We start from the raw sequence: 26,599 nt of genomic DNA, 5'->3' as shown, positions 1-26,599 counted from the left end.
GGAGCAGCAGCGGGGAGAGAGGAGCAGCAGCGGGGAGAGAGGAGCAGCAGCGGGGAGAGAGGGGCAGCAGTGGGCCGAGAGGAGCAGCAGCGGGGAGAGAGGAGCAGCAGCGGGGCGAGAGGAGCAGCAGCGGGGAGAGAGGAGCAGCAGCGGGGCGAGAGGAGCAGCAGCGGGGAGAGAGGAGCAGCAGCGGGGCGAGAGGAGGAGCAGTGGAGCGAGAGGAGGAGCAGGGGGGAGAAAGGAGCAGCAGCGGATAGAGAGGAGCAGCAGCGGGGAGAGAGCAGGAGCAGCGGGGCGAGAGCAGGAGCAGTGGAGCGAGAGGAGGAGCAGGGGGGAGAAAGGAGCAGCAGCGGATAGAGAGGAGCAGCAGCGGGGAGAGAGGAGGAGCAGCGGGGAGAGAGGGGCAGCAGCGGGGCGAGAGGAGCAGCAGCGGGGAGAGAGGGGCAGCAGCGGGGCGAGAGGAGCAGCAGCGGGGAGAGAGGAGCAGCAGCGGGGAGAAAGGTGCATCAGCGGGGAGGGAGGAGCAGCAGCGGGGCGAGAGGAGGAGCAGCTGGGAGAGAGGAGCAGCATCGGGGCAAGAGGAGCAGCAGCGGGGAGAGAGGAGCAGCAGCGGGGCGAGAGGAGCAGCAGCGGGGAGAGAGGAGCAGCAGCGGGGCGAGAGGAGCAGCAGCGGGGAGAGAGGGGCAGCAGCGGGGCGAGAGGAGCAGCAGCGGGGAGAGAGGAGCAGCAGCGGGAAGAGAGGAGCAGCAGCGGGGAGAGAGGAGCAACAGCGGGGAGAGAGGGGCAGCAGCGGGGGGAGAGGAGCAGCAGCGGGGGGAGAGGAGCAGCAGCGGGGGGAGAGGAGCAGCAGCGGGGAGAGAGGAGCAGCAGCGGGGAGAAAGGAGCATCAGCGGGGAGGGAGGAGCAGCAGCGGGGCGAGAGGAGGAGCAGCTGGGAGAGAGGAGCAGCATCGGGGCAAGAGGAGCAGCAGCGGGGAGAGAGGAGCAGCAGCGGGGAGAGAGGAGCAGCAGCGGGGGGAGAGGAGCAGTAGCAGGGAGAGAGGAGCAGCAGCGGGGGGAGAGAAGCAGTGCAAGCTGGGGCAAGACTGCAAGGAATGAGTGAGAGGGGAAATGATATCACCGTCTGAAAATGACAGACAGATGATCGGTGGATGATGAGTGTGTGTTAGTCCCCGTCCTACAGTAAAGCCTGGTCTCCAGTCGTCTCGGATGTCCTTGCCACTGGGCAAAGACCTCGCTCAGCTGGGACTGCTTGGTGGTTGGTGCACAAAGAATCCACGTACAGGCATCTTCCACCCTAACCCACCCTACCCACTCAAATGAATTTCAGGATCTGGATCATCAGGACCCTTATGGATAACACCAAGGGCAACAGATCTGAACGTCGCACCACCATCGTAGCCCAGGAACCCAGGAGAGGTGCTCAAAGACAGAGAGACAGTCAACACCCGCTGGAGAGAGCTTTTTGAGGACCTCCCCAACCAAGACACAGCCTTCAATGGAACTACCCTCGACACAATCCTGCAACACGCTACCCACCACCATCTCAGCACAACCCCAGCTCGTCGCAAGGTCGAAAAGCCATCTGGTAGCTGAGAAACAACAGCAGATGGAATCCCCGCAGAAGTATTAAAATGTAGCGGAGAGGCACTCTTGACAAGAAAACACAACCTTTTCCTTGTCTGGGAGGAAGAGAGCATGTTGGATGCCAATATTGTGACCATCTTCACGAAACGGGAGAGGTCCAACTGGGGAAATTACAGAGGGGTTTCTCTCCTCTCCCCCACGGGAAAGGTCAACACGAGAATCCTCCTCAACCACCTCCCCCAGAGGCTGAAGAGCTCCTCCCTGAGTCTCAGTGTGGCTCCCGCCCATCAAGAGGCTCAATGGACATGGTCTTCAGCGCACGACAATTCCAGGAAATGTGCAGGGAGCAGCATCAACCTCTGTACATGGCCTTCTTCAACTACAAAGGCCTTTGGCTCTGTCAACAGTGAGGGAATCTGGAGCATCATCTTCAAATTCAGCTGCCCACAGAAATTTGTCACCATTCTCCGCCTGCTCCATGATGGCATGCAAGCCGTGACCCTCACTAACGGAACCACCACAGACCTAATACGTGTGCAAACTGGGGTCAAACAGGGCTGCGTCATCGCACCAATGCTCTTAGCCATATTTCTCACAGCAATACTCCACCCCGTCACGCTGAAGCTCTCCGCTGGAGTGGAGCTAACCTATCGGACAAGCGGGAAACTGTTCAACCTCCAACACCTCCAGGCCAGAACTAAGACCACCTCAACTTGTCATTGGGCTGCAGTACACAGACAACACCTGTGTGCGCACACTCAGAGGTCGAACTACAAACCATCGCCAACACATTCACTAAGAGAGAATGGACCTCAGACTAAACATCCAGAAAACAAAGGTCCTCTACCAGCCCGCTCTTGCGACACAAAACTGCCCCCCAACCATCAAAATCCACAGTGAGCCCCTGGACACTGTAGATCATTTCCCACACCTCGGGAGCCTCCTCTCAGTTCGAGCAGACATCAACGACGAAATCCAGCATCGACTCCAATACGCCAGTGTAGTCGTCAGATGCCTGAGAAACAGAGTGTTTGAAGACAGACACCTCAAATCCAGCACCAAGCTCACGGTCTGCAGAGCAGCCGTGGTTTCCGTCCTCAGAAACATGGACAATGCCCAGCAGATACCTTAAATCCCTGGAGAGTTATCACCACGTTGCTTCCACAAAACCCTGCAAATCCACTGGCAGGATAGGCATCCCAGGGTGAACACCCTCTCCCAGGCCAATATTCCCAGTATCGAGGCACTGGTCACGCTCGACCAGCTGCAATGTGTGGACCACATTGTCCACATGCCCGACACAAGACTCCTGAAACAAGTGCTCTACTCCGAGCTCTGCAACGGCGAGCGATCACTAGAGGGCAGAGGAATGCTATAAGGACATTCTGAAAGCTTGCCTAAATAAATGATACATCTCCATCGACACGTGGGAATTCCTCAACTTAGAACACACAAACTGGAGAAGAAGCATCCGCGAAGGCGCCAATCGCCTCGAGCGTCACAGGGTGGAGCACGCGGAGGCCAAGCATAAACAGTGGAAAGAGCGCGGAATCCAGGGCGTCACCCCCACGTCATCAAACACCACCTGCCAAACCTGTGGCAGAATCTGCAAATGTAGAATTGGATTATTCAGCCACTGCAAACCCCACCTCCCCGGAGTGGAAGCAGGTCATTCTCGACCCTAAGGGACTGCCCAAGAAGAAGATACTGAGAAAATTGTCGGAGCTGTGAGCTAAGAAGTGTTGATGAACTTCATCCTGGGGCGTTAAAAGAAGTGGCCAGTGATTGACCAAGTCCATGATGTCTGAGACGGGACCGGGTCACCAGACATAGCTCCTGGTGAGAATGTTCAATTTAGATACACCTGGGTGGTCATTATATAGTTCCATTAGTATCGGATGCCGCCTTGGGCAGGGAGCAACTACCCGGGACCTCCAAAGAATGATGCCGTCCTCTTCCAATGCTGGTAAGGGAGCCGGGTTTGTGGGCAGCGGGAGGCGATTCAAGGCATCAGGGGAGGCAGTGGCGTACTGTTATTGTCACTGGACTAGTAATTCAGAGAACCAGGGTAATGCTCTGGAGTCCTGGGTTCGAATCCCACCAGGGCAGATGGTGAAGTTTGAATTCACTGAAATCTGGAATTAAAAGTCTAACGCTGACCATGAAACCATTGCCGATCGTCATAAATATCCAGCTGGTTCACTGAGGTCCTTCAGGGAAGGAAATCTGCTGCCCTTACCCAGTCTGGCCTATATGTGATTCCAGACCCACACACCGAAGCTGTTGACTCTCCCCACTGAAATGGTCTAGCAAGCCACTCAGTTCGGCCTTGTTGCGCAATTAGGGATGGGCAACAAATACTGGCCCAGCCAGCGACACCCACATCTCAAGAGCGAATAATAAATAAATCAGCATTAGCTATTCGCGTTCCAGGGCGGTGCTCTAAGAGATATTCAGAACTGCAGGTAACAGAGCACAAAGCTATGTCCGAGCGGAGGCAATATGGGGGAGTGCCTTATCCTCTTTAAAATGTCCCGATAAGTGCTTGTGGTCGGTTATGCTTGCCATAGACATACCCCCATACCGGTGAAACCTTTTTACACCAAGCACAACCGCCAAGTCCTCCTTCTCAATTTGAGAATTCCTCAGTTTGGCATCTGAAAGGGTCCTTGATACAGAGGAGATGGGCCTTTCTGTTCGGTTTTTCCAGCGGTGTGAAAGTACTGCCCCAACCCCGTAAGGGGAAACATCACATGTCAGGATGAGCACAGCAAGAAGTCTTACAACACCAGGTTAAAGTCCAACATGTTTGTTTGGAATCACTAGATTTCCAAGCGCAGGTGAGTTCACTGGCCTCGTTTAGCTCGAGCGAGAGCGCAACAAGGCCGGAGAATCGCACCCGAGGTATTGAATACAAAAGCAGAGAAGTTATGCAAAGCTCTGCTTAGGCCCTAACTGGAGTATTGCATCTAGTTTCGGTCGCCACACTTTAGGAAAGACATGAGGGTTCCGGAAAGGGTGCAAAAGAAATTTACCAGAATGGTTCAAGGGATGGGAGATTTTAGTTACAAAGTTAAGTTGGTAAAGCTTAGAGCAAACAGGATTGAGGATAAATTTGATACAAGTGCCCAAGATTAAGGGGCACGGCAGCACAGTAGTTAGCACTGTTGCTTCACAGCTCCAGGACTCTCCTATCTGCCCCCTGCCCTATCCCCGTAACCTGACCTGCACATCCTTGAAAACTTAAGGAGAAATTTAGCATGGGCAATCTACCTTACCTGTCCCACTTTGGACTGTGGGGGGAAGCAGAAGCATCTGGAGGAAACCCTCGCAGACACAGAGACAATGTGCAAACTCCACACAGTCACCCCAAGGCCGGAATTCAAACTCGGGTCCCTTGCGCTGTGAGGCACCAGTGCTAACCACTGTGCCAACCTAATCTTGCAACTTGTTTCTATTCAGGTAATTATCCAATTCCCTTTTCAAAGTCACTATTCAATCTGCCTCCACCACACAGCATTCAGATACTAACCAGTTGCTGTGTTAAAATGCTTTTTATGTCACACAAGAGACAAGAATTAGGGGCAGGATGAGGTTAGTTGGTCCTTCGGAGCAGGTTGCTCCGCCATTCGATAAGATCATGGGTGATCGGACTGTAGCCCCAACTCCATTTTCCTGTCCGCCCCCATAACTCTTGTCTCCCCGGCTAATCAAAAATCTATCTAATCCAGACTTGAATATATTCAATGACCCAGCTTCCCCTGCTCCCTGGGAAAGAGCCATTGTGTCCTTTGCCTTGACCTTATATCGGTGACCTCTGGCTTTCGCACCTTCTGCTAATGGGAACACTTTATCCCGATCTTCTCTGCTCCAGATGATTTTGAAACCTTGACCAAATCTCCTCTCTACCTTCTTTTCACCAAGAGGAACAGCTCCATCTTCTCCAACCTACCGAGGTAACTGAAGTCTCGCACCCTGGAACCATTTTTATAAATCTTTTCTGCACCCTCTCGAATGTCAAATTGAACATGAGATTCGAACTGAGGACGAACCAGTGCTTTATAAAAGTCTTCTGCACTTCCTTGCTTTTGTATTCTGTGTATGTATTGAAGCCCAAGATGCTGGAAAAGAGGCATGGTGGCACAGTAGCCAGCGTTGCTGCCTCACAGCACCAGGCACTCGGGTTCTATTCCAGCATTGGGTGATTGCTGTGTGGAGTTTATACGTTCCCCTGTGTCTGCGTGGGTTTCCTCCGGTGCTCCGGTTTCCTCCAAGAGGCCAAAGATATGCAGGTTAGGTGGATTGGCCATGATCAATACGCAGGGTTACAGGGATAGGGTGGGAGAGTGGACCTGGGTGGCATGCTCTTTCGGATGGTTGGTGCAGACCCGATTGGCCGAATGGCCTCCTTCTGCACTGTATAGATTCTCTGGAAATTCCCGCCCATAGTGTGTCCAACAGGTTGACATGATGTGTCCAGAATGAAGTTAATGTGGTCTCATTTTTGTGTGCTAGGTTACCTGGACCGCTGAATGTGAGGAGAACCAAAGGCTCTTTCTGTCAGTGTGCAATCCCGGACCTCAGTCAGGGCAGGAGACTCCCAGGAGGACAGCAGAAAAAGCTTCAGGGATTTCCTCAAAGCGCCCTGAAGCGGTCAAACATCTCTACCTACTCATGGGAGTTCCACCCTCGTGATTGATCCACCATCCCGCCAGCCGGCCAATGAGGTTTCCCATTGCGGGCACCTCCATGCCGTCAGGATATCCGCGGGCTGAGAGTGCTGCTGGCAAAACGGAGGATCCCGCCGACAGAGAATCCAGCCCCTTGACTTGTGCATGTGAACTTGGGGTGGGGGGGACAGGCCGAGTTGGGACTGTCTCGCACCCCCCCCCCCCCCCCCGCTTCACCAGCTGAGGGTGCCTCACCCCCACCGCTGAGCCCAGTGTCCCCAGGCTCTTTACTTGTGAGCAAAGATGGCTACTCACCCCCTCGGCTTCACAGAACCCCTTCCGCCAGGTTCCGGTTTTTAAAAAGGAGTACTAATCGGCGACAGCGTGAGTGAGCACTTGCTGGGGATGTCAATGAATGACGGGAGGCCATTGGATAAAGGGTGATTCTCGCTAATTTTATGGAAATAGGGCTTAAGTGGTGATAATTGGTTTCTCGCCACGCTACGGCGAGATCCCGATTTCATCTACGGAAGTGGGCCGGTTGCATCGCCAACTGTTCGGCGCCCGGCGCGGATCTCGTTTTCGGCCTCTCCCACTACACACCGGTCTGAGGACCCGGCCACGCATCAGGCTAGGGAGCGACTCAGAGGGGGAGTCCTGCGACAGCACAGGGTGTACAGGCATCGCTCGTCGGTCGAGCAGATGATGGACAGCGCGTGCCGCAGGAGGTTCCGCCTCAACCTGGAGACAGTGCAGCACCTGTGCCATGTCCTCGCGGACTTGGCACCGCATGGAGGAGGAAGACATCCGCTCCCAGGGGACGTCAAGGTCACCGCAGCCCTGAACTTCCAACCCTCAGGATTATTCCAGGGCTCGAACGGGGACCTGTGCGGCATCTTACAGGCCACAGCCCACAGGTGTATCCGGCAGGTCACGGATGCCCTGTTTTCCCGGGCTGAAGACTACATCATTTTTGACATAGACCAAGCACAACAAGATGCCCGGGCAGCAGGTTTCTCCACCATCGCCGGGATGCCCCAGGTCCAGGGGGTAATAGCTGCCACACATGTCCCGTGCTCACTGGGCCATCTGGGGTGCCCTATATTAACCAAAAAGGATTCCAGTCCCTCAACATCCAGCTCATGTGCGACGACTAGATGAAGATAATGCACGTGTGTGCCTGCTGCCCGGGGAGTGTCCAAGAGAGCTACATCCTGGGGCAGTCAGTCATCCTCAGCCTCTTCGAGGAGCACCCCAGGATGGCTCTTGGGGGATAAGGGGTACCCAATGAGGACCTGGCTAAGGGGAGACCCGACACAAAGAGGCCCATGTGGTCACCCAGGCTGTGATTGAGCGGTGCATCGGATTCCTCAAGATGCGGTTCCGATGCCTCGACCGCTACGGTGGTGCCCTCCAGTACACCAACCGGAGGATCGCCCACTTTGTGGTGGTCTGCTGTGTCCTCCACAACCTCACACAGCAGCGGGGCGACGATCTGGAGGTTGGTGATGAGGAACATGTGGCTTCGGAGGAGGATGATGAGCAGGTGCCGGACCAGCGGGGGCTGGAGGACGAGGCCGGGGAGGAACCTGAGGACCAGCCGGAGGCTGCAGGACAGGCGGCAGCAGTGGGGGTCCGGCAAGCCCAGAGGCCCTCATACTCGCCCGATTCACTTAGGGCATGGCCTGGTCCGTCACTCCCCACTCCCATTTCCCCCCCTCCCAGCGTATGTGTGACATCACTCCAGGGTGCTTGGACTGTCGGCATGGTCAATGGGTCACTGTCGAGGACAGGGGGGAGTGATGATAACCCGCAGAGAGCTGGGCACTGGGGCTCCTGAATCTATGCCATAGTCTGACCCCTGCCTGTCTGCTGAGTGCTCGCTCACACCCATCGCCTGCAATGCAGTGCCCCCGATGAGGGAGGGGCAGGATGCCTGGAGAGATGGGCCAAGGGTTCGGAGGTCGGCCAGCATTGCCGAATAAAGCGACAGAGGCGTCATACTGGTTGTGCACAAGGGTGTATATTGTGTTTTACAATTCCCCACTGTCCCAGAGGGGTGGAAATCGGAGGAACTGATGGTCACCATCCCCACTCCATAGAACGGTCCCGGGTTGGCGCCCAGCGCCCCCTCCTCCCGCTCAGTGCCCATAGGGCCCTGGGGTTCACCTTGGGATGGAGGGGCAGCTGGTTCAAGCCCCAGCTGCCCCTGCATCGTCTGGCTCTGCCAGCCCTGGCGGTTCCCCATGGTCTGCACCATCATGTCGACGCCCTCAGCGATGCTCCTCAGTGACTGGGACATGCTCTGCTGCATCTCGGCAATGCCCACCTGCGACTGGGACATGTCCCACTGAACCTCATCACGGTCAACCTGGTACTGGGTGACACCCCACAGCGAGGTGGACATTCTGCCGAGACCCTCAGCTATGGCCGTCACCAACTGCACGAAGCCTTGGTCACCTTCACTCATGGTGCCGACATCGTGCACCAGGCTCTCCACTGCGGTCACCACCCTAGCAGTGTCGGCCTCGGTGTCACGCATTGCCGGCGAAATCTCCCTCTGAATGTCCTGGCCACACTCTAACATCTCCATCATCTCCGGGATGACCTCTTCCAAAGGCTCAGCATAAGGCTGGGGCCCAGGTAGGTCCTGGGATCCAACAGACCTCTGACTTCTGTCTTGCCAGGGGGGTTCCTTCCTCCACCTCATGTAGATCAACAGCAGTGTGGTGCTCACCAGATTGAGCCCTACAGGCTTGGCCACTAACATTTCCCACCGAGGTGTGTGTATCTGCACTGGTAGAGAGTGGGGATGACAGCTGTGACGTGACTATTACGGTGGCATCCTCGGAGCTCTCCTCTGAGGTGGCCTCCTGAGAGGCTGGAGAGGTTGCCACCCGGGATGGGCTGGCACTGTCAGCTGGAGGACCTGCGGGAGAATGGACATGTGGTCAGGAGGAGGGATGGGTCGGACAGTAAGGTTATAACAATTCATGTTTGACAGGTCCTCCAGGTGGGGCTGCATCCACCCGCCTCCACGTTAGTGACCACTCTTTCTGGTCACCTCCAGGGCACACTCCTCAAAGGTGGTGAGGATCCTGATGTCTGGCACACCGCCTGTCTAGACCCTCTCCCGGCGATCGTGGGAGAACTTTTCCTGATGAGACATAGAGAGGGCATTGTTTGCCACACATGTGATTCACAGTGGTAGGAGGGGGTATGTGAAGGGTTTAAAGGGGAGGGAGGGTGGAGGGAGGGTTGGGGGGGTTGAAGGGAAGGGGGGGTGGAGGAAGGATTGGGGGTGTAGAAGGGGAGGGAGGGTTGGGTTCCCATGGAGAGTTGGGGCGCAAATGTCTCTGGGGGGTGGCGGGGAGGGTGGCATTGGTGCCTACTCACTCATGCTGCCCAATGTAGGTCATTGACCTTTTTCCGGCACTGGAGGCCAGTCCTCCTGGTCATACTCCCAGAGCTCACAGCCGCCACCCTATACCAAACACCGCTGGCTGTCCTATGGCTGACCCTCCTGGACCATCGGGGAACAGGACATCTCTCCTGGTCTCCACAGCCTCTAACAGCCTCCCTAGGTCAGGATCCCTGAATCTTGGGGCTGGTCTCCTTGGTGCCATTGTTGCGAGCTGGCTAGGGTTGGCTGAGCAAGTGCAGCTGAAGTGCTGCTCGACCTTGTTAGCGGGGGGCTGGCGAGCGCGGTGTCGGCGATTTGTGGCGAGAAGCCCGTGAGGCCTCGTTAAGTGGATCAATTAACGTTGAATAGCGTTGCCGGCCTTGCTGGGCTGAGCACCAATTGTGGCAATTCCCGCTCACTACAGCACTTAGAAATCTTTCCGGAGAATCGCGCCCATCTATCCTGAGAGATGGACATAAACGATCGCATGGCATTATTTGAAATTAAGCAGGGGAGTTCTCCCTCGCGTACTGGCTAATATAAAACCCTCAACAAGTATCACTAAAACAGATTAGCTGGTCATGTCTCTCCTTGCTGTTAGTGGGACCATGCTGTGCACAAATTGGCCAACTACATTTCCTCCAATACTGAGCAAATACACTTCACAAACACTTAATTGATTAAAGTGCTTTGGAATGTTCTGTGATCATGAAAGGTGCCATATAAATGCAAGTTCATTCTTTTAAAGATACACCAGGTAATGCCTTTACTTATTAAACTAGCAGATCATCCATTACCAAGGTTGCTCCAAGCCTGGTAATAAGATTCTGAGTGATGGAGAATAGGCCCCCCACAGATTCCCATTCCTTCCTGCAACTCCTCGCAACTCCCAGGTCACAAACCTTCCAATAGAAGCCCAAGTCTACCTAGTAACTGAGGGCCATTTCATGTTTCATTTCCTTCCTTGGGAAGGATTAATAATGGAATTAATGCAGAAAACGTTTTTTAAAAGAAAAATACGCCCTAATCAGCAGATTGTCTGCACAATGCCAGATTATATTTCTACGGGGACTCCCAGTCTATTTTCAATTGTATATATCCAGTGGCGAAAACAAGGAAATTCCACATTTGGTCCCAGTGTTTGGCTGCTCATTACACAAATGATTCTCTACACCCTTTAGGGAGATTCCTTTGACTGTTTCTTTCCCCATTTTCTCTTCTCTAGAGGCCATAGCTGGGTACGATATTGCATGAACTCTCCCATTCTTCACCAGTGAAGCACAGCGGTGAGTACCGATGGGCTAATTGATAATGCAGGGCATGATAGCTGCTTCCAACTGTATCTTCACCCAGCCACTAAATAGCAACGATCAATGGATAATAATTAGGAGTGGAATCCCTGCCAACTTCCTCCCACCCTAGCACAGGGCCAAATTCAACACATGAGTAGAAAATAGTAATGTCGAGGAGACAGATAGGTGCACAAAGTCAGTGTCATTTGTACAGCTCCAGCTGCTGCTCTGGTGAAATCATCTAACTCAGCACAGATCTAAATTTGAGCCTGAAACCCCCATGTGGCTTTCGTGCTACACCAAGTGGTACCTTTACTCATTGACTCAGGGGGCAGCACGGTGCCGCAGTGGTTAGCACTGCTGCCTCACGGCGCCGTGGTCCCAGGTTCGATCCCGGCTCTGGGTCACTGTCCATGTGGATTTTGCACATTCTGCCTGTGTTTGCGTGGGTTTCGCCCCCACAACCCAAAGATGTGCAAGGTAGGTGGATTGGCCACGCTAAATTGCCCCTTAATTGGAAAAAAATAATTGGGTACTCTAAATTTATTTTTAAAAACTTATTAACTCATCAAATGAAAGACCTTGGTGGTGCCAATGGCTAATTTGAAAAATGAATGCAACATTGGAACACAGGAGCATTGGGAACAAGAGGAGGCCATTCGCCCCTTAATGCTGCTCCACCATTCGATTGGCCAATTAGATCTTAGCTCAGCTCTGTTTACCCGCCTTTTCTCCACACCTTTGCTTTTGTGATGCGTTTACCCCAAAAAAAAATCTATCAATCTCAATCTTGAAATCTCAAATTGTCCCTGATTCACTGCCTCTCGGCAACAGACACGTTCCGAGTGTGATCACTCACCTGTCCACAGCAGAACCTGGAGCCTTTTCACTGGCAACCAGTTTCCACCATTCCTGTCCAACTTGATTGCCACACTGCCCAATCTGTAGCCAAATGGCAGACATTCCTAAAGGAAAAGAAAAAGATGTGGTCATTTCTCATACCTTTCAGGAACAACCCCAATGAATAGCATCCGTAGGAGAAAATAAGCAATGGGGCAATATGGTGGTTAGCACTGCTGCCTCACAGCGCCAGGAACCTGGGTTCGATTCCAACCTCGGGTGACTGTCTGTTTGGAGTTTGCACTTTCTCCCCGTGTCTGCGTGGGTTTCCTCCGGGTGCTCCGGTTTCCTCCCACAGTCCAAAGATGTGAAGGTTGGGTAGATTGGCCATGCTAAATAGCCCCTAAGTGTCCAAAGGTTGGGTGGGGTTACGAGGATAAGGTGGGGATTGGGCTTAGGTGGGATGCTCTTTTGGAAGGGTCGGTGCAGACTCGATGAACTGAATGGCCTCCTTCTGCACTGACGAGGTTCTAGGACTCTATGAAGTAGACAAAAATGTAGACAAAAGTCTAATTTGAACTTAGACTACCGATGGTAAAGGAGCGAGAGCGAGACAGAGACCTGCTTTACAACCCGAGTGCTTTTACCCTCACTGACTTCAAATCGGTGAAAGTCTTAACTGAGCATCCAACTCACACCCACCCACTTTCTGCTGTGCAGGTCAGGTTAAAATTGGACCGGAAGAGAAAAGAAAAGTTTGTATTTATATTGTGCTTTCCATGACCACTGAACATCTCAAAGCGCTTTTACAGTCAATGACGTGCATTTAAAGGGTGATGACTGATTCAATATAGAAAACCCCTCAGCTGATTTACACCTAGCAAGCTTTCACACAAACAATGACCAGATCATCTGTTCTTATGATGTTGATTGAGGGATAAATATTGTCCTGGTCACCAGGTTTAACGCTCCTGTTCTTCTTCAAAATACTGCCATGGGGTCTTTTGCATCTACCCGAGCAGGCTTCTGGGGCCTCTCATCCAACAGATGGCATTGCCAAAAGTGCAATGACCTCTCTCAGTACAGCACTAGAGTGTCAGCCTTGTTTTTGTGCTAAGCCCTGGTTTCAGAACCTTGTGATTCAGAGGCAGATGCATAACCAACTGAGCCAGAAATACAGAAAATAAAAGAAAGATATGCACACAGACAGATAACCAATTTTTAGTGATGCTGGTCAAGTGCTCCATACTGCCCAGGACCCTGCTCTTCTTTGAATAGTTGTCCTGAGATCTGAAATAGCAGACCTGGCATCGGTTTAACATCTCACCTGCAGGATGACAATGCATCACTCTCTCGGTCCGGCACTGAAGTGTCAGTCTGTTTTATTCTTGTGCCTCAGGAGTGGGGCTTTAGTCCATAATCTTCTGACTTAAAGGTCAGAATGGTACCACTATGCTTCACAGCGCTGAGGCCCCAGGTTCGTTCCTGGCTCCGGGTCACGGTCTGTGTGGAGTTTGCACATTCTCCCAGTGTCTGCATGGGTCTCACCTCCACAATGCAAAGATGTGCAGGGTAGGTGGATTGGCCACAATAAATTGCTCCTGAATTGGAAAAAAAGAACTGAGTACTTTAAATTTTTTTTAAAAAGAATGTTACCACCAAAACTAAAGGGGTGGATGGGATATCAGAAAAACCCAAGAGTGTACATGAAGGCCCATCAGCGAAGGGAAGTTGCTATTCCTACTCGGTAGACGTATAGAAACACAGGCAATATTCTACACAGAAGGTGACCATTCAGCCCATAATGTCTGCACCAGCTGAAGAAGATCTACTCACCTTAATCCCACTTTTCATCTCCTGATCCATAAATCTTCCTGCATTGGAAGTAAAACCACTTCCAATGCAGATCCAAGTTTTTTTTAATGTTATGAGGGGTTTTGCCTTGAGCACCCTTTCAGACAGTGAACTTCAGGACCCTATCACCCTATGGTTGGATATATTCTCAACACCCCTCTGATCTTTCTGCCAATTACTTCAACCTTCGCCACCCACCCCCCCCACCGCTCCATAGGAGCAGCTCGGTGGCACAATGGTTAGCAGTGCTGCCTCACAGCGCCGAGGTCCCTTAAGTCAGAAGATTATTGACTAAAGCCCCACTCCAGAGGCACAAAAATAAAACAGGCTGACACGTCAGTGCTGGACCGAGAGAGTGATGTACTGTTGGATGTGTCACCCTGCAGGTGAGATGTTAAACCGATGCCAGGTCTGCTATTTCAGGTCCCAGGACAACTATTCAAAGAAGAGCAGGGTCCTGGCCCTAGTTCACTGTCCATGTGGAGTTTGCACATTCTCTCTGTCTGCATGGGTTTCGCTCCCACAACCTAAAGATGTGCAGGTTAGGTGGATTGGCCACACTAAATTGCCCCTTCATTGGAAAAAATGAATCAGGTACTCTAAATTTAAATTTTTTAAAAACCTTTGCCCCCCCCCTAGTTATTGTCCTTCCTGCTCAGGGAAATAGGTCGACCTTATCCACTCTTATCTAGTAGGCCTCTCATAATTTTATATGCCTCAATGCAATCTCCCCTCAGCCTCCTCTGTCCCAAAGAAATCGACCCCAGCCGATCCAATCTTGCCCAAAGCTAAATTTCTCTATTCCGGCAACGTCCTCGTAAATCTCCCCCGAGTTTAAATCTCTGAGCCTATATGGGGCCACAATCGCACACAACCTGGGTGACTCTTAATGACCACAAGCTGGTATAGTACCACCATCTTCTGGGGGCAGCTTGGAGTGGACAGTAAAAACAGCCTGTTGACATTCTTCTATTGAAAAGCACGTTTCAAAAAGCTCAGGTCAGTAATGATGTACATAAGATAGGTCGCCCTACATCCACATACAAGGTCTTGAGTTAAGAAAGTGTCCCATTGGAATCTCCTTGTGTAAATATTGGGTGTAGGTGAATTGTCCGTAATGTGAATGACCTATCCATGGCAATAACTATTCTTTCTACCACCATATGGTGGCTAATCCTATTCAGCATGAAGGTTTTATTGAGCTCCATAACCCAAGAAAGGATATTCTTGCCCTGGAAGGAGTGCCACAAAAGTTCACCACACTGCCTCCTACGATGGCAGGACTGTCAAACGAGGAGAGCTTGGTCAACAGAGCCTGTATTCATTAGAATTTAGAAGAATGAGAGGGGGTCTAATTGAAACATATAAGATTCTGACAGGCCTGGACAGATTCAATGCAGGGATGATGTTTCCTCTGGCTGGGGGCGGAGGTGGAGAACAAGGGTCACAGCCTCAGGATATGGGGTAAACCATTTAGCACTGAGATTAGGAGAAATTAATGAAGGGAGAGCCACCAACACCTAACAGACACGAATATCCCACTGACTGTCAATCCACTATTTGGAGCATCACCAGCTGTGACTTGCCTGAAGCTCAACTCCCGGCACTGTCTGCCTTAAGAGTTGAAAATGTTACCCACGTTGGATAAAAATGTACCAAGCAACCAAAGTACGAAGACAGGAAGATCTGTAATCGGAGGATACACACTTTAGACAGTTACTTGGGCAGGGTGGGTATAGAGGGATATGGGCCAAATGCGGGCAAGTGGGACTAGCTAAGTGATAGAAACTGGGCGGCATGGACAAGCCGGGCCGAAGGGCCTGTTTCCATGCTGTAAACATCTATGACTCTATCTATGACTTAATACAATTAGCAAAAGAACTAGCTGGCAAATGAGGAGAATTGGATTAACACAGTGAGTTGTTATGAGCTGGAATTCACTATCTGAAAGGCTGGTCCTGGCAAATTCAATTGCAATTTTTTTTTTAAATTAAAAAGGGAAAAGAATTGCAGAATGGTGGGGGGAAAGAGCAGATTGGTGGAATAATTGGATCATTCTTTCAAAGAGCTGGCACAGGTGCGATTGAGGGGATCGAGTGGCACGCGGGAGAGGGCTCTGGCGAGGGGGAGCCTGGGTAGGGGCTTAGGACAAAGATAGGGTAGGCAGAATGGAGGGAGGATAGTTTGGGCAACATGGGTGGGCTTCTTTGTGTAGATCTCCAGGTGGGAATTGCCATGCTAGCAGGGATGCTAGTAAACAGAAGCAGTGTGGTGAGGGGGGCTGCCACGGGTAGCTGGGGGGGGGGGGGGGGGGTTTAGGTAGAACGGGGGAGGTAGAATTGGGCTGGCTGGAGTGGTGGTGCTCAGAGGAAATGACTGGGTGCAGGCGAGAATGGAGAGGGTGGCCAATTTGGTTGGGCCCAGACAAGAGGGGAGCTCGGAGGTAGGAAGAGTTTTGAGTCAGGTTGGGATGGCGGACCTTAACAGGGGAGGGTGGTTCAGAAACCCCCGGTGAGGATAGTGACGTGGAACGTGCGGGGGCTGAATGGTCCGGCTTAACAGTCTTGGGTGTTTGCACATTTGAAAAATTTAAAGGTGGATGTGTTCTTCCTTCAGGAAACACACCTGTGGTTGAAGGACCAGGCACGATTAGAAAGGGATGGGTGAGGCAGACGTTCCTCTCGGGGTTCGATTACAAGTCGAGGGGGCTCGCGATTCTGTTTAGTAAAAGGGTGGTATTCGTGGTGGCCAGTGAGGTGGAGGACGCGGGAGGGAGGTATGTGATGGTGAGCGGGATCTTGGCGGGGGTGGCAGTTGCGTTAGTGAACGTATATGCGCCCAATTGGGACAACCCTGAATTTGTTAGGAAGACGTTGGTGTCCATTCCGGATCTGGATTCACACAGCTGATAGGGGGGGCGGGGTGCACTGCTGGCGCAAGTTGGGGAGTGTTGTGTTAGTTAAGGGGGAAAATAAAAAGCGGTTTCTAACTTGGTTATATCTTCTATTGATTGTGCGATTTGTTGATTGTGTTTGAAATTTTTTTTTAAATGTTTAAAGGAAAAAAAACTTGCTGCTGGTTCCAAAAACTCTGAACACACTAATGATGCACATTCTACAGTGTTATACACTACAATCATTTAACTGTGTTGTCATTCATCACACTCTGTTGCCTAGGGACCATACCGGAGAGAGAAGAGAAACAACTGAAAGCGCCTGACCGTTTAATTGATATGACGATTCCGAAAACTGCCTCTCAATACCCCCAAAGAGTCTGTGGCTCCAAGTGGACAAGGTATTTCTATTATTCATTTATGGGATGTGGGCGTCGCTGGTTAGGTGAGCATTTATTGCCCATCCCTAATTGCCTATCAGAAGGTGGTGGTGAGCTGCTTTCTTGAAACTCTGCAGTCCCTGAGGTGTAGGTACACCCGTTGTGCTGTTAGGGAGGGAGCTCCAGGATTTTGACCCAGTGACAGTGAAGGAACGGCGATATGTTTCCAAGTCAGAGTGATGAGTGACTTGGAGGGGGACCTCCAGGTGGTGGGGTTCCCAGGTATTTGCTGCTCTTGTCCTTCTAAATTGTAGTGGTCATGGGTTTGGAAGGTGCTGTCTAAGGAACGTTGGTGCATTCAGTGGTGGAGATATTGAATATTTGCGAAAAGGGTAGCAATCAAGCGGGCTGTTTTGTCCTCGATGATGTTGGATTTCTTGAGCGTTGTTGGGGCTGCACTCATCCAGGCAAGTGGAGAGTATTCCATTACACTCCTGACTTGTGCCTTGTAGATGGTGGACAGGCTTTGGGGGGGGGGGGGGGGGGGGGCGATCAGGAGATGAGTTACTCGCCATAGGATTCCTAGTCTCTGACCTGCTCTTGTAGCCACAGTATTAATGTGGCTATTCCAGTTCAGTTTCTGATCAATGGCAACCCCCAGGATGTTGATTGTGGGGGATTCAGCGATGGTAATGCCATTGAATGTCAACGGCCTGTGCCAGGTATGACTCCAACCAGCGGAGAATTTCCCCCTGATTCCCAATGACTCCAGTTTAGCTAGGGCTCCTTGATGCCATACTCAGTCAAATGCCACCTTGATTACAAGGGCAATCACTCTGACCTTGCCTCTGGCATTCAGCTCTGTTGCCCATATTTGAACCAAGGCTGTAATGAGATCAGGAGCTTAGCGACCCTGGCAGAACCCAAACAGCGGTTTATTGCTGAGTAAGTGAAGTTTGATAGCTCTGTTGATGGCTCCTTCCATCACTTTGCTGATGATGGAGAGTAAACCGATAGGGCGGCAATTGGTTGTGTTGGATTTGTCCTGTTTCTTGTGTACAGGGCAAATTTTCCACATTGCCAGGTTGATGCCAGTGTTGTAGCTGTACTGGAACAGATTGGTTAGGGGTGTGGCAAGTTCCGGAGCACAAGTCGTCAGCACTATTGCCGGAATATTGTCAGGGCCCATAACTTTTGCAGTATCCAGTGCCTTCAGCCGTTTCTTGATATCACGTGGAGTGAATCCAATTGCCTGAAGACTGACATCTATGATGCTGAGGAGCTCCGGAGGAGACAGAGATGGATCATCCATTCGGCAATACTGCCGGAAGATTGTTAAAAATGCTTCAGCCTTGTCTTTTGCACAGATGTGCTGGGCTCCTCCATCATTAAGGATGGAGATATTTGTGGAGTCACCTCCTCCAGCGAGTTGTTTAATTGTCCACCACCATTCACGGCTGGATGTGTCAGGACTGCAGAGCTTAGATCTGATGCATTTGTTGTGGAATCACTTAGCTCTGTCTTTTATTTGTTGGGCACACAAGTAGTCCTGTGTTGTAGCTTCACCAGGTTGACACCTCATTTTTAGGTTCGCCTGGTATTGCTCCTGCCATGGTCTCCTGCACTTTTAATTCAACCAGGGTTGATCCTCCGGCTTGGTGGTAATGGTAGAGTGTGGGATATGCTGGGCTATGAGGTTACAGATTGTGGTTGAATACAATTCTACAGCGCCTCATGGATGCCCAGTCCTGACTTGCTCGATCTGTTCGAAGTCTATCCCATTTAGCATGGTGGTATTCATAGAATTTCTTTTTTTTTTTACAGTGCAGAAGGAGGCCATTCGGCCCATCGAGTCTGCACCGGCTCTTGGAAAGAGCACCCTACCCAAGGTCAACACCTCCACCCTATCCCCATAACCCAGTAACCCCACCCTACACTAAGGGCAATTTTGGACACTATGGGCAATTTAGCATGGCCAATCCACCTAACCCGCACATCTTTGGACTGTGGGAGGAAACCGGAGCACCCGGAGGAAACCCATGCACACACGGGGAGGACGTGCAGACTCCGCACAGACAGTGACCCAAGCCGGAATCGAACCTCGGATCCTGGAGCTGTGAAGCATTTGTGCTGTCCACAATGCTACCGTGCTGCCCTGATACACAACACGATGGAGGGTTGTGAAGAAGAGACTTTGTCTCCACAAGGACTGTGCAGTGGTCATTTCTACCGATACTGTCATGGGCAGATGCATCTGCAGCAGGCAGATTGGTGAGGATGAAGCCTGGTATGTTTTTCCCTCTTGTTGGTTCCCTCACCACCTGTTGCAAACCCAGTCTAGGAGCTATGTCCTTTAGGACCCAGCCAACTTGGTCTGTGGTGGTACTACCGAGCCACTCTGGGTGATGGACATTGAAATCTCCCACCCAGAGTACATTTGCCACCCTCAGTGCTTCCTCCAAGTGGTGTTCAACATGGAGGAGTACTGATTAATCAGCTCATGGTGGCCGGTATGTGGTAATCAGCAGGTTTCCTTGCCCATGATTAACCTGAAACCATGAGACTTCATGGGGTCCATAGTCAATTTTGAGGACTCCCAGGGCAACACCCTCCAGACTGTATACCACTGTGCCACCACCTCTGCTGGGTCTGTCCTGCAGGTGAGACAGGACATACCCAGGAATGGTGATTGTGGTGTCTGGGACATTGTCTGTAAGGTATGATTCTGTGAGTATGACTATGTCAGGCTGTTGCTTGACTAGTCTGTGAGACAGCTCCCCAACTTTGGCACAAGCTCCCAGATGTTAGCAAGGAGGATTTTGTAGGGTCCACAGGGTTTGGTTTGCTGTTGTCACTTCCAGTGCCTGGGTCGATGCCAGGTGGTCCATCCAGTTTCATTCCTTTTGTGTTTTTGTAGCGGGTGAATACAACTGAGTGGCTTGCTAGGCCATTTCAGAGGGCATTTAAGAGTCAACCACATTGCTGTGGGTCGGGAGTCACATGTCGGCCAGACCAGGTAAGGACGGCAGATTTCATATTAATGATAAAGTTCGTTTAAAAACGGTTGCAGGAAAATATTTTTTTTTCCTCTAAACGATCCAGAAACAGAATTAACGAACCGAGTTTCCTTTTTGTTGCTCAAGTTATTCAGCAAGTGTTGTTAAATCGCGCGCGCCTGTTTGGCGGGTGGTGCAACTTCAAGAAGGAAAAGTCAGAGCAGGAGGTTTTTTGAAAGAAAACACGAAAACCGCACCTAGCTGCAGGGAAAAGAAAAAGTAGACACAAACCTGAGGATTTATACAGCAGTAACTTCCATGAATGAATGATAATAAAATGTCGCTTGTTGTGTCAGTTTCGCCCCGGCAGCCGGGGCACTTTCAATTGGCTCAGACAACTGTCAATTTCACAGGAAAATCCCAGTCACTTTTTAAAAAAAATCTCCTGGGTTCATTTCCGTTTGTTACGGAGGGACGTACATCGTCCTAGTGTTCTTTCTCGAGTCTTAAAAAAAATACACACATAGAGGGAATGTGTGCTTAAAATAAGAGAGAACCCAGAAAGAGAGAGGGGGGGGCGAAATGGGTTTGAATGTAAAGAATCGTGTTCCTTAAAGTTTTTTTTTTCACGTTATAATTTTTCTGGCAGAGGCCAAACGGGAATTTAAAAAAGGACCGTGTGCCTGGTTTATATATACACACACACGGTAGATTAATATATATATTATATAAAAAGGATGTTTTAGACTAGAGAAGGGCTTCGTGTGCGTGTGTGGATGCCTCACCAGGCGACCGGCGGCGGAGCAGCGAGCATTGGAACGAAGCTTGAAGGGCAACATTTGTATCGGATCGGAGGAGAGAATTGATACAAAAAGGTTCGATTTTGGAACGTCGCGGGCGCCGGGATTCTAATTTCAGAACGTCGAGTTGCCACTCGCTTCGGGAGGAAAAGTCTCAGTGTTCCAAAGGAAGGTGGAAGAGAAATTTACAAAAAGGAGGAAATTTACAGACCGGCTGCGAGAATCGCTGGGGGAATTTTTCTTCTCTTGTCGTGTTTATTATCTTTTTTTTCTTTTTTAATGCTGAATGTTTTGAGTAAAATAGCGCCGCTCGGTGAAGATGGGGGACGCTTATGACCCAGAGCACCCGACCGAGTAAGTGATCAAAATATCCATTCTTATCACTTAATTGATTTATTTAATTGGTACGCGGCGGATTTCCAGTAAAACTTGCATTTGAGGGTGGCAGAAATCAACCCCCACGAGTTTGGACTGTTTTTGGGAAGCAGTGCTCCAAGGGGAAGGGCTGCAACACAGGCCCCTGTGATGGTCACTCTCTACCTCATGTTTTAATCCCCACCACCACCTCCTATTTTACCTCCAGCCACCTCCCAACCTTGTTTGGCTGGAAGGTAAAAGAAATGGCGGGTAAACTTTGAAAGGGGAGGAAGATGAAAAAAAATACACACTGGATAGCTTTAGGGAAGGGAGACACGCAAGGCCTTAAAATCCACGACGCTCGCGTACATGTAATGGGCGGGCGGTGAAGCTTGCGACGCCTCGGGAGTGTGTTGGTGAGAGTACTGGGCCCTGAGAGTGGCCTCCGTTGGATTTTAACTGGACAGTGGGTTAGAGGTTGGAGAATGGTGGGGTGGGGTGCTCAGAGAGTTGGGGGGTAGTTGAAGAGTGGGTTTGTGGGGGAGGGGAGGCGAGGCTGTGGGGCTGGCTGGCTTTCTTATTTGGCAAAGTGCTCGTGTTTGGTATAAAACACTCAGCAATTGGCCCATCTCATTACACTGGACACAATGGGAACAGAATAAAGGGCAGTAAACATCAGGCTGGGCAACAAAACTAGCCAAAACCCAAATAGTGGCCATCATTTACCCAAGAAGACAGTTGGATGCCATCTTGAGTAATTTAAGCTGTTATCAAACTAACGTAGACATGAGGGAGACAATTTGTGATAAATGTTATAGTAAAAAGCACGTGCAAGGTATTTTTAAAAGAGGCTATTTCTCTATTTGTAAATCAGTTGAACTGGGGTGACCTCAGTGCCATTCTAACAGAAAGAATTTTACTTTCTTTTAAAATGAAACAACAAATATTCAAATGAGGAGAGAAGACTTTCTGTCACTACCCCCCCCCCCCCCCCCGGCCTGTGGCAGGAAGTCCTTTATACACATTATTTTCTAAAACTGGAGTTTGATGAACCGCGCATATTAAAATGAGACGGTTGCAGAATATGCTGGAAATACAGGTTGGTTGTGGAGAAGGCCAAAGATGTGCAGGTTAGTGGATTGGCCATGCTAAATTACCCCTTAGAATAGGGTTGCAGGAATAGGGTGGGGGATTGGACCTGGGTAGGGTGGTCCTTCGAAGGGGCGGTGCAGACTCAATGGGCCGAATGGCCTCCTTCTGCACTGTAGGAATTCTATGAAAGCAAAGGTGGGTTCATGATGTAGGCAAAGAGCCTTCATTGAGAAATGTACAAACTTGGAGGGGGGAAGAACCGGAACCAATGATTTGTTCGTTTTATTTACACCTTCAAGCACTGTCTGGGCTGGAGGATTTTGAGCATTTGCTGTGTATTTTGCTTTCTTGTTTTTATCCTTTTGCGTGCATTTTTTTTTCTCTGCACAATGGAGCTCAGTTATGGAATAAGAAGTTAATCAGCCTGACTTGCCCCCTGAGTTTTCAACAGGGGAAAAGAACTGGCATTCACATAGCACCCGTCACTGCCACTGGACACCTCAAGACACCTGGAGTCATTGAAGTACTTCTGACATATACAGTTACTGTTGGCTAACTTGGCCTCCAAGTTGTGCACGGCCAGGTCCCACAGAAAGCAATGAGACACATAATCCGGATTCTTTTTTTTTATAATGCTGGTTGTGGGATAAATGTGGCTCAAGGACACGAGAGAGACCTTCCCTGATCTTCGAACAGTGCCCAGGTCTGCTACATACAACTAAGGGGGGGAATGGCCTCAGTTTAATACCTCAACTAAATAATGACACCGCTGACTATGCAGAGCCCCCTTGGTGCACCATTGTTGTCTGAGTGTGGGCATAGGTATTATTGCGGGGTATTCCAGCCAACTCCAGTGCTCATCTTGTCCTCAAACATACAGTTTCCATCAGGAGTAGCATGGTGATGATTAGTGGGTCTGGTATTGTAGTTCTTATGTTCGCGGATTAGTAACTCCGAGTCCTGAACTAATAATTCAAATCGTGCCATGGCAGTTCGAGAATGAGAGTTCAATTTAACAATCGGGAAATAAAAAGTTGGTACCGCTAAGTTATCAGATTTAATAAAAGCCCAACTCCCTCCTGATAGACTTTAGAGCAGGAAACCTGCTGCCTTCCTGGTCTGACCAAGATGTGACTCCAGTCCCACGCCAGCTCTTAACTGATCCGCACAGCCAGTCAGTTGCATCAATCCACCACCAACACAGACAGCAGTGGTTGAAGCCGATGGACAATTCGGGCCTTTCTGTCAAAATCTGCATTTTAAAGAAAAGATGCCGAAGCCTCGTCTGGTCTATTTTCCCCCCAGCCCTCCCTCTTCCCCTCTGCTCATGGTCACTGAAGGTCATTGGTGGGTTGATTGCAGTAAAACGGCAATAATAGGCTGCCATCGAGAGTCTGAGTCCATATCCCTCAATACTAAACTGCCTTGATCATAGGCATGTGGGAAATCAATGAATTCCCTTGGGGAGGAGGCATGGTCGATGAGGATATATTTTATGCAAGGTGCTTTTGATAATGTAGTTAGGGAACAGCAAAGAATGGGCAATTTGGGAGTTAATACATGACATTGGCCTTTGTGCGATTGCCATTGGTTGTTGGCCAATATCCTTATTTGTGATTATGCAGTGTTGTCAGGAGAATATCCAGATGTGTCCACTTTCGCCCAGCTATTGTAGATTGCACCTGTGCGAAATAGGTTTGTGGAGGGCATGTTGAGCTTGAATGGAGTACCACGGCAACCCAAACAGATGCACTGAACCTACAGGGAGAAAATTGAAGGCTTGTTGAATGAATGGGTTTGGGGAAAGGATTTGCATAGAGCCATTAACCTCCTCAGGATATCCCAGAAGATTTTGTAGCCAATCAGATGTTCTCCTCACTGTTTTCATATAGAAAGTGTAACAGCCAATTTGTACACAGCAAACATCCAAAAACAACAATTAAATAATTGATCACACTCTATTTTGTGGTGGTTGAGGGATAATTATTGGTCAGGACACCAGAAGAATTTCCCAAGCTCACCTTTGAGATGTGCCATGGGCTTGGTTACCCCTGGGTTGTTTGAGGTAATTGAGAATCTCTGAGAGATAAAACTATCTGAGATGAGTGGGCACGCAGGTTATAAATCCCCTCATTTTCCATTTGTGCAGCAAAGATCCTCATCTACCGCAGTTTGCGCATATGCAGCTCAATGGTGGGCACGAGGAAGATAACAGGTTAGATGCTGAGGGGATGTTTCCCTTTTGTGGGGCAGTCTCGAGCTAGGAGGCACAGTTTCAAAATAAAGGCTTCCCTAAGGCGGAGATGAGAAGGAATTTCTTCCCTTGGAGGATTGTGAATGTTTGGAGTTCTCTCCGGAAAGCAGTGGGGGCTGAGTCTTTAACAATATTCAAAACTGCGATGGACAGATTTTTGAACTGGTAGGGGGTTATGGGGAACAGACAAGAAAGTGGAGTTGAGGCCAAGTTCAGATCAACCATGATATTGAATGGTGGAACTCGATGGTCGAAGGAACCTATTCCAGTTCCTATTTCTTGTGTACTTAAAAAGCCAGGGAATTTGTGTCAGGGTCTTTCACAGTGTGTTTGCAACATCTCGTGACAAGTCATTCTATTTGACTTTCCAGTTGAAGTCACACTGTCGAAGATTAAATGCATGGGCTTGTGCGGCTACAAGTGTTGAGGAATGTTACTGAGGTCCTAGTGAATGGGGAGACGGCTTATCGTCTTCAATTCACTGGACTTCCCGGGGGGTTGCAGCATTGCAGTAAATGGACGGAGCAACATACGGCAATACAAACAGTCGGAATCGACCTGTCCAATGATGCATATTGTAGTGTTGAGTTGGACATAGACAAGTCGAGTGTGATTATTTCTTTTATTTTTTGAAGTTTAGAGTATCCAATTCATTTTTTCCAATTAAGGGGCAATTTAGCGTGGCCAATTCACCTACCCTGCACATCTTTGGGTTGTGGGGGCGAAACCCACGCAAACATGGGGAGAATGTGCAAACTCCACGTGGACAGTGACCCAGAACCGGGATCGAACCTGGGACCTTGGTGCTGTGAGGCAGCAATGCTAACCAGTGCACCACTGTGCTGCCCCCCGAGCGTGATTATTTCTGGCCCATACTGTTGCAACAGTACTCGGACTGGGAGTGCACAAGGGGCATCGCTGTGTTGGAAGCACGGATGCCGATGTTCTGTTTCTTCACTCTAGAACAGGTCTGAGAGGGGTCATATTGCACAGTACTGCTACAGGGGGTCATGTTTGGAATGCGCTCAAGTGTTCCCGCTTCCGTTGGAATGCAGTGATTGGTGTTTTCTAAGGGTGTGACTTTTATTTCTGTAAAGTCCATGGGGTTAAGGTCCTTGTTCAAGGATCTGACATCAGATAAGTTTAGACGTTCCTAATTCAGCACAAGAAGCTTGATTTGAATTGGGTTTTTGCTTACCAGATGCACTCTTGACTTCAGATTGGACTCAGTTTCATTCTCTTTGGGCAAATTACATCTTTGCATTTCATTTATGGTTTTATTTTTATGTAATCAGCAACTCCAAAATGAACAGACGAATTAGAAGCAGGAGTAGGCCACTCGGCCCCTCGAGCCTGCTCTGACATTCAACGAGATCATGGCTGATCCGATTGTATCCTCAGCTTCACATTCCTGCCTGTCCAAGATAACCTACCATCCTCTTGCTTTTCGAGAACCCATCTACCTCGGCCTTAAAATTATTCAAAGACTCTGCTTCCAATATCTTTTGAGGACGAGAGTTCCAAATACTCTACACTCTCAGAGAAAATGTTTCTTGTCATCGTTGTCTTAGATGGGTGACCCCTTATTTTTAAACCTTGACCGCCCCCCCCCACCAGTTCTAAATTCTCGCACAAGAGGAAACGTTCTCTCCAAATCCAACCTGTCAAGACCCCTCAGGATCTTGTCGTTTTCAATCAAGTCGCCTCTTACTCTTCTAAACTCCAGCGGATATACAAGCTTAGCCGGTCCAACCTTTCCTAATGAGGCAATCCACCCATTCCAGGTATTAATCCAGGGCAGCACGGTAGCATTGTGGATAGCACAATTGCTTCACAGCTCCAGGGTCCCAGGTTCGATTCCGCCTTGGGTCACTGTCTGTGCGGAGTCTGCACATCCTCCCCGTGTCTGCGTGGGTTTCCTCCGGGTGCTCCGGTTTCCTCCCACAGTCCAAAGATGTGCAGGTTAGGTGGATTGGCCATGATAAATTGCCCTTGGTGACCAAAATTGCGCTTAGTGTTGGGTGGGGTTACTGGGTTATGGGGATAGGGTGGAGGTGTGGACCTTTGGTAGGGTGCTCTTTCCAAGAGCCGATGCAGACTCGATGGGCCAAATGGCCTCCTTCTGCACTGTAAATTCTATGATAAATTCTATGATAATCTTGTAAACCTTCTCTGAGCTCCT

General features: G+C 50.1%; 2 protein-coding genes across 4 annotated transcripts in view; one reads left to right on the top strand and one right to left on the bottom strand.

Moving 5' to 3' along the window:
• The window catches only part of LOC140385708 (tubulin delta chain-like), a 156,022-nt gene extending 135,723 nt beyond the window's left edge, over positions 1 to 20,299 (bottom strand). Inside the window, exons 1-2 of one of the 3 annotated variants that reach the window (XM_072468149.1) lie at positions 20,206 to 20,299; positions 11,811 to 11,916 (exon numbers count right to left, since the gene is read on the bottom strand). In XM_072468149.1, the coding sequence (XP_072324250.1) occupies positions 11,811 to 11,914 (104 nt within the window). In that variant the 5' untranslated portion in view covers positions 11,915 to 11,916; positions 20,206 to 20,299. Of the gene's footprint in view, positions 1 to 11,810; positions 11,917 to 13,118; positions 13,256 to 20,205 lie in introns of those variants that run through there. The other 2 variants (XM_072468150.1, XM_072468148.1) reach the window with 2 other exon arrangements.
• A 75-nt stretch (positions 20,300 to 20,374) lies between these two features.
• setd2 (SET domain containing 2, histone lysine methyltransferase) overlaps positions 20,375 to 26,599 on the top strand; it is a 140,613-nt gene continuing 134,388 nt past the window's right edge. Inside the window, 1 exon segment of the mRNA XM_072468146.1 lies at positions 20,375 to 21,068. Coding sequence (XP_072324247.1) covers positions 21,034 to 21,068 — 35 coding nt within the window. The 5' untranslated portion in view covers positions 20,375 to 21,033.

This window comes from Scyliorhinus torazame, chromosome 11 (genome assembly GCF_047496885.1).
Source record: "Scyliorhinus torazame isolate Kashiwa2021f chromosome 11, sScyTor2.1, whole genome shotgun sequence".
Taxonomy (NCBI): Eukaryota; Metazoa; Chordata; class Chondrichthyes; order Carcharhiniformes; family Scyliorhinidae; genus Scyliorhinus; species Scyliorhinus torazame.
The sequence above is the reverse complement of the archived record's forward strand: the minus strand, read 5'-3'. Positions and strand labels throughout refer to the sequence as shown.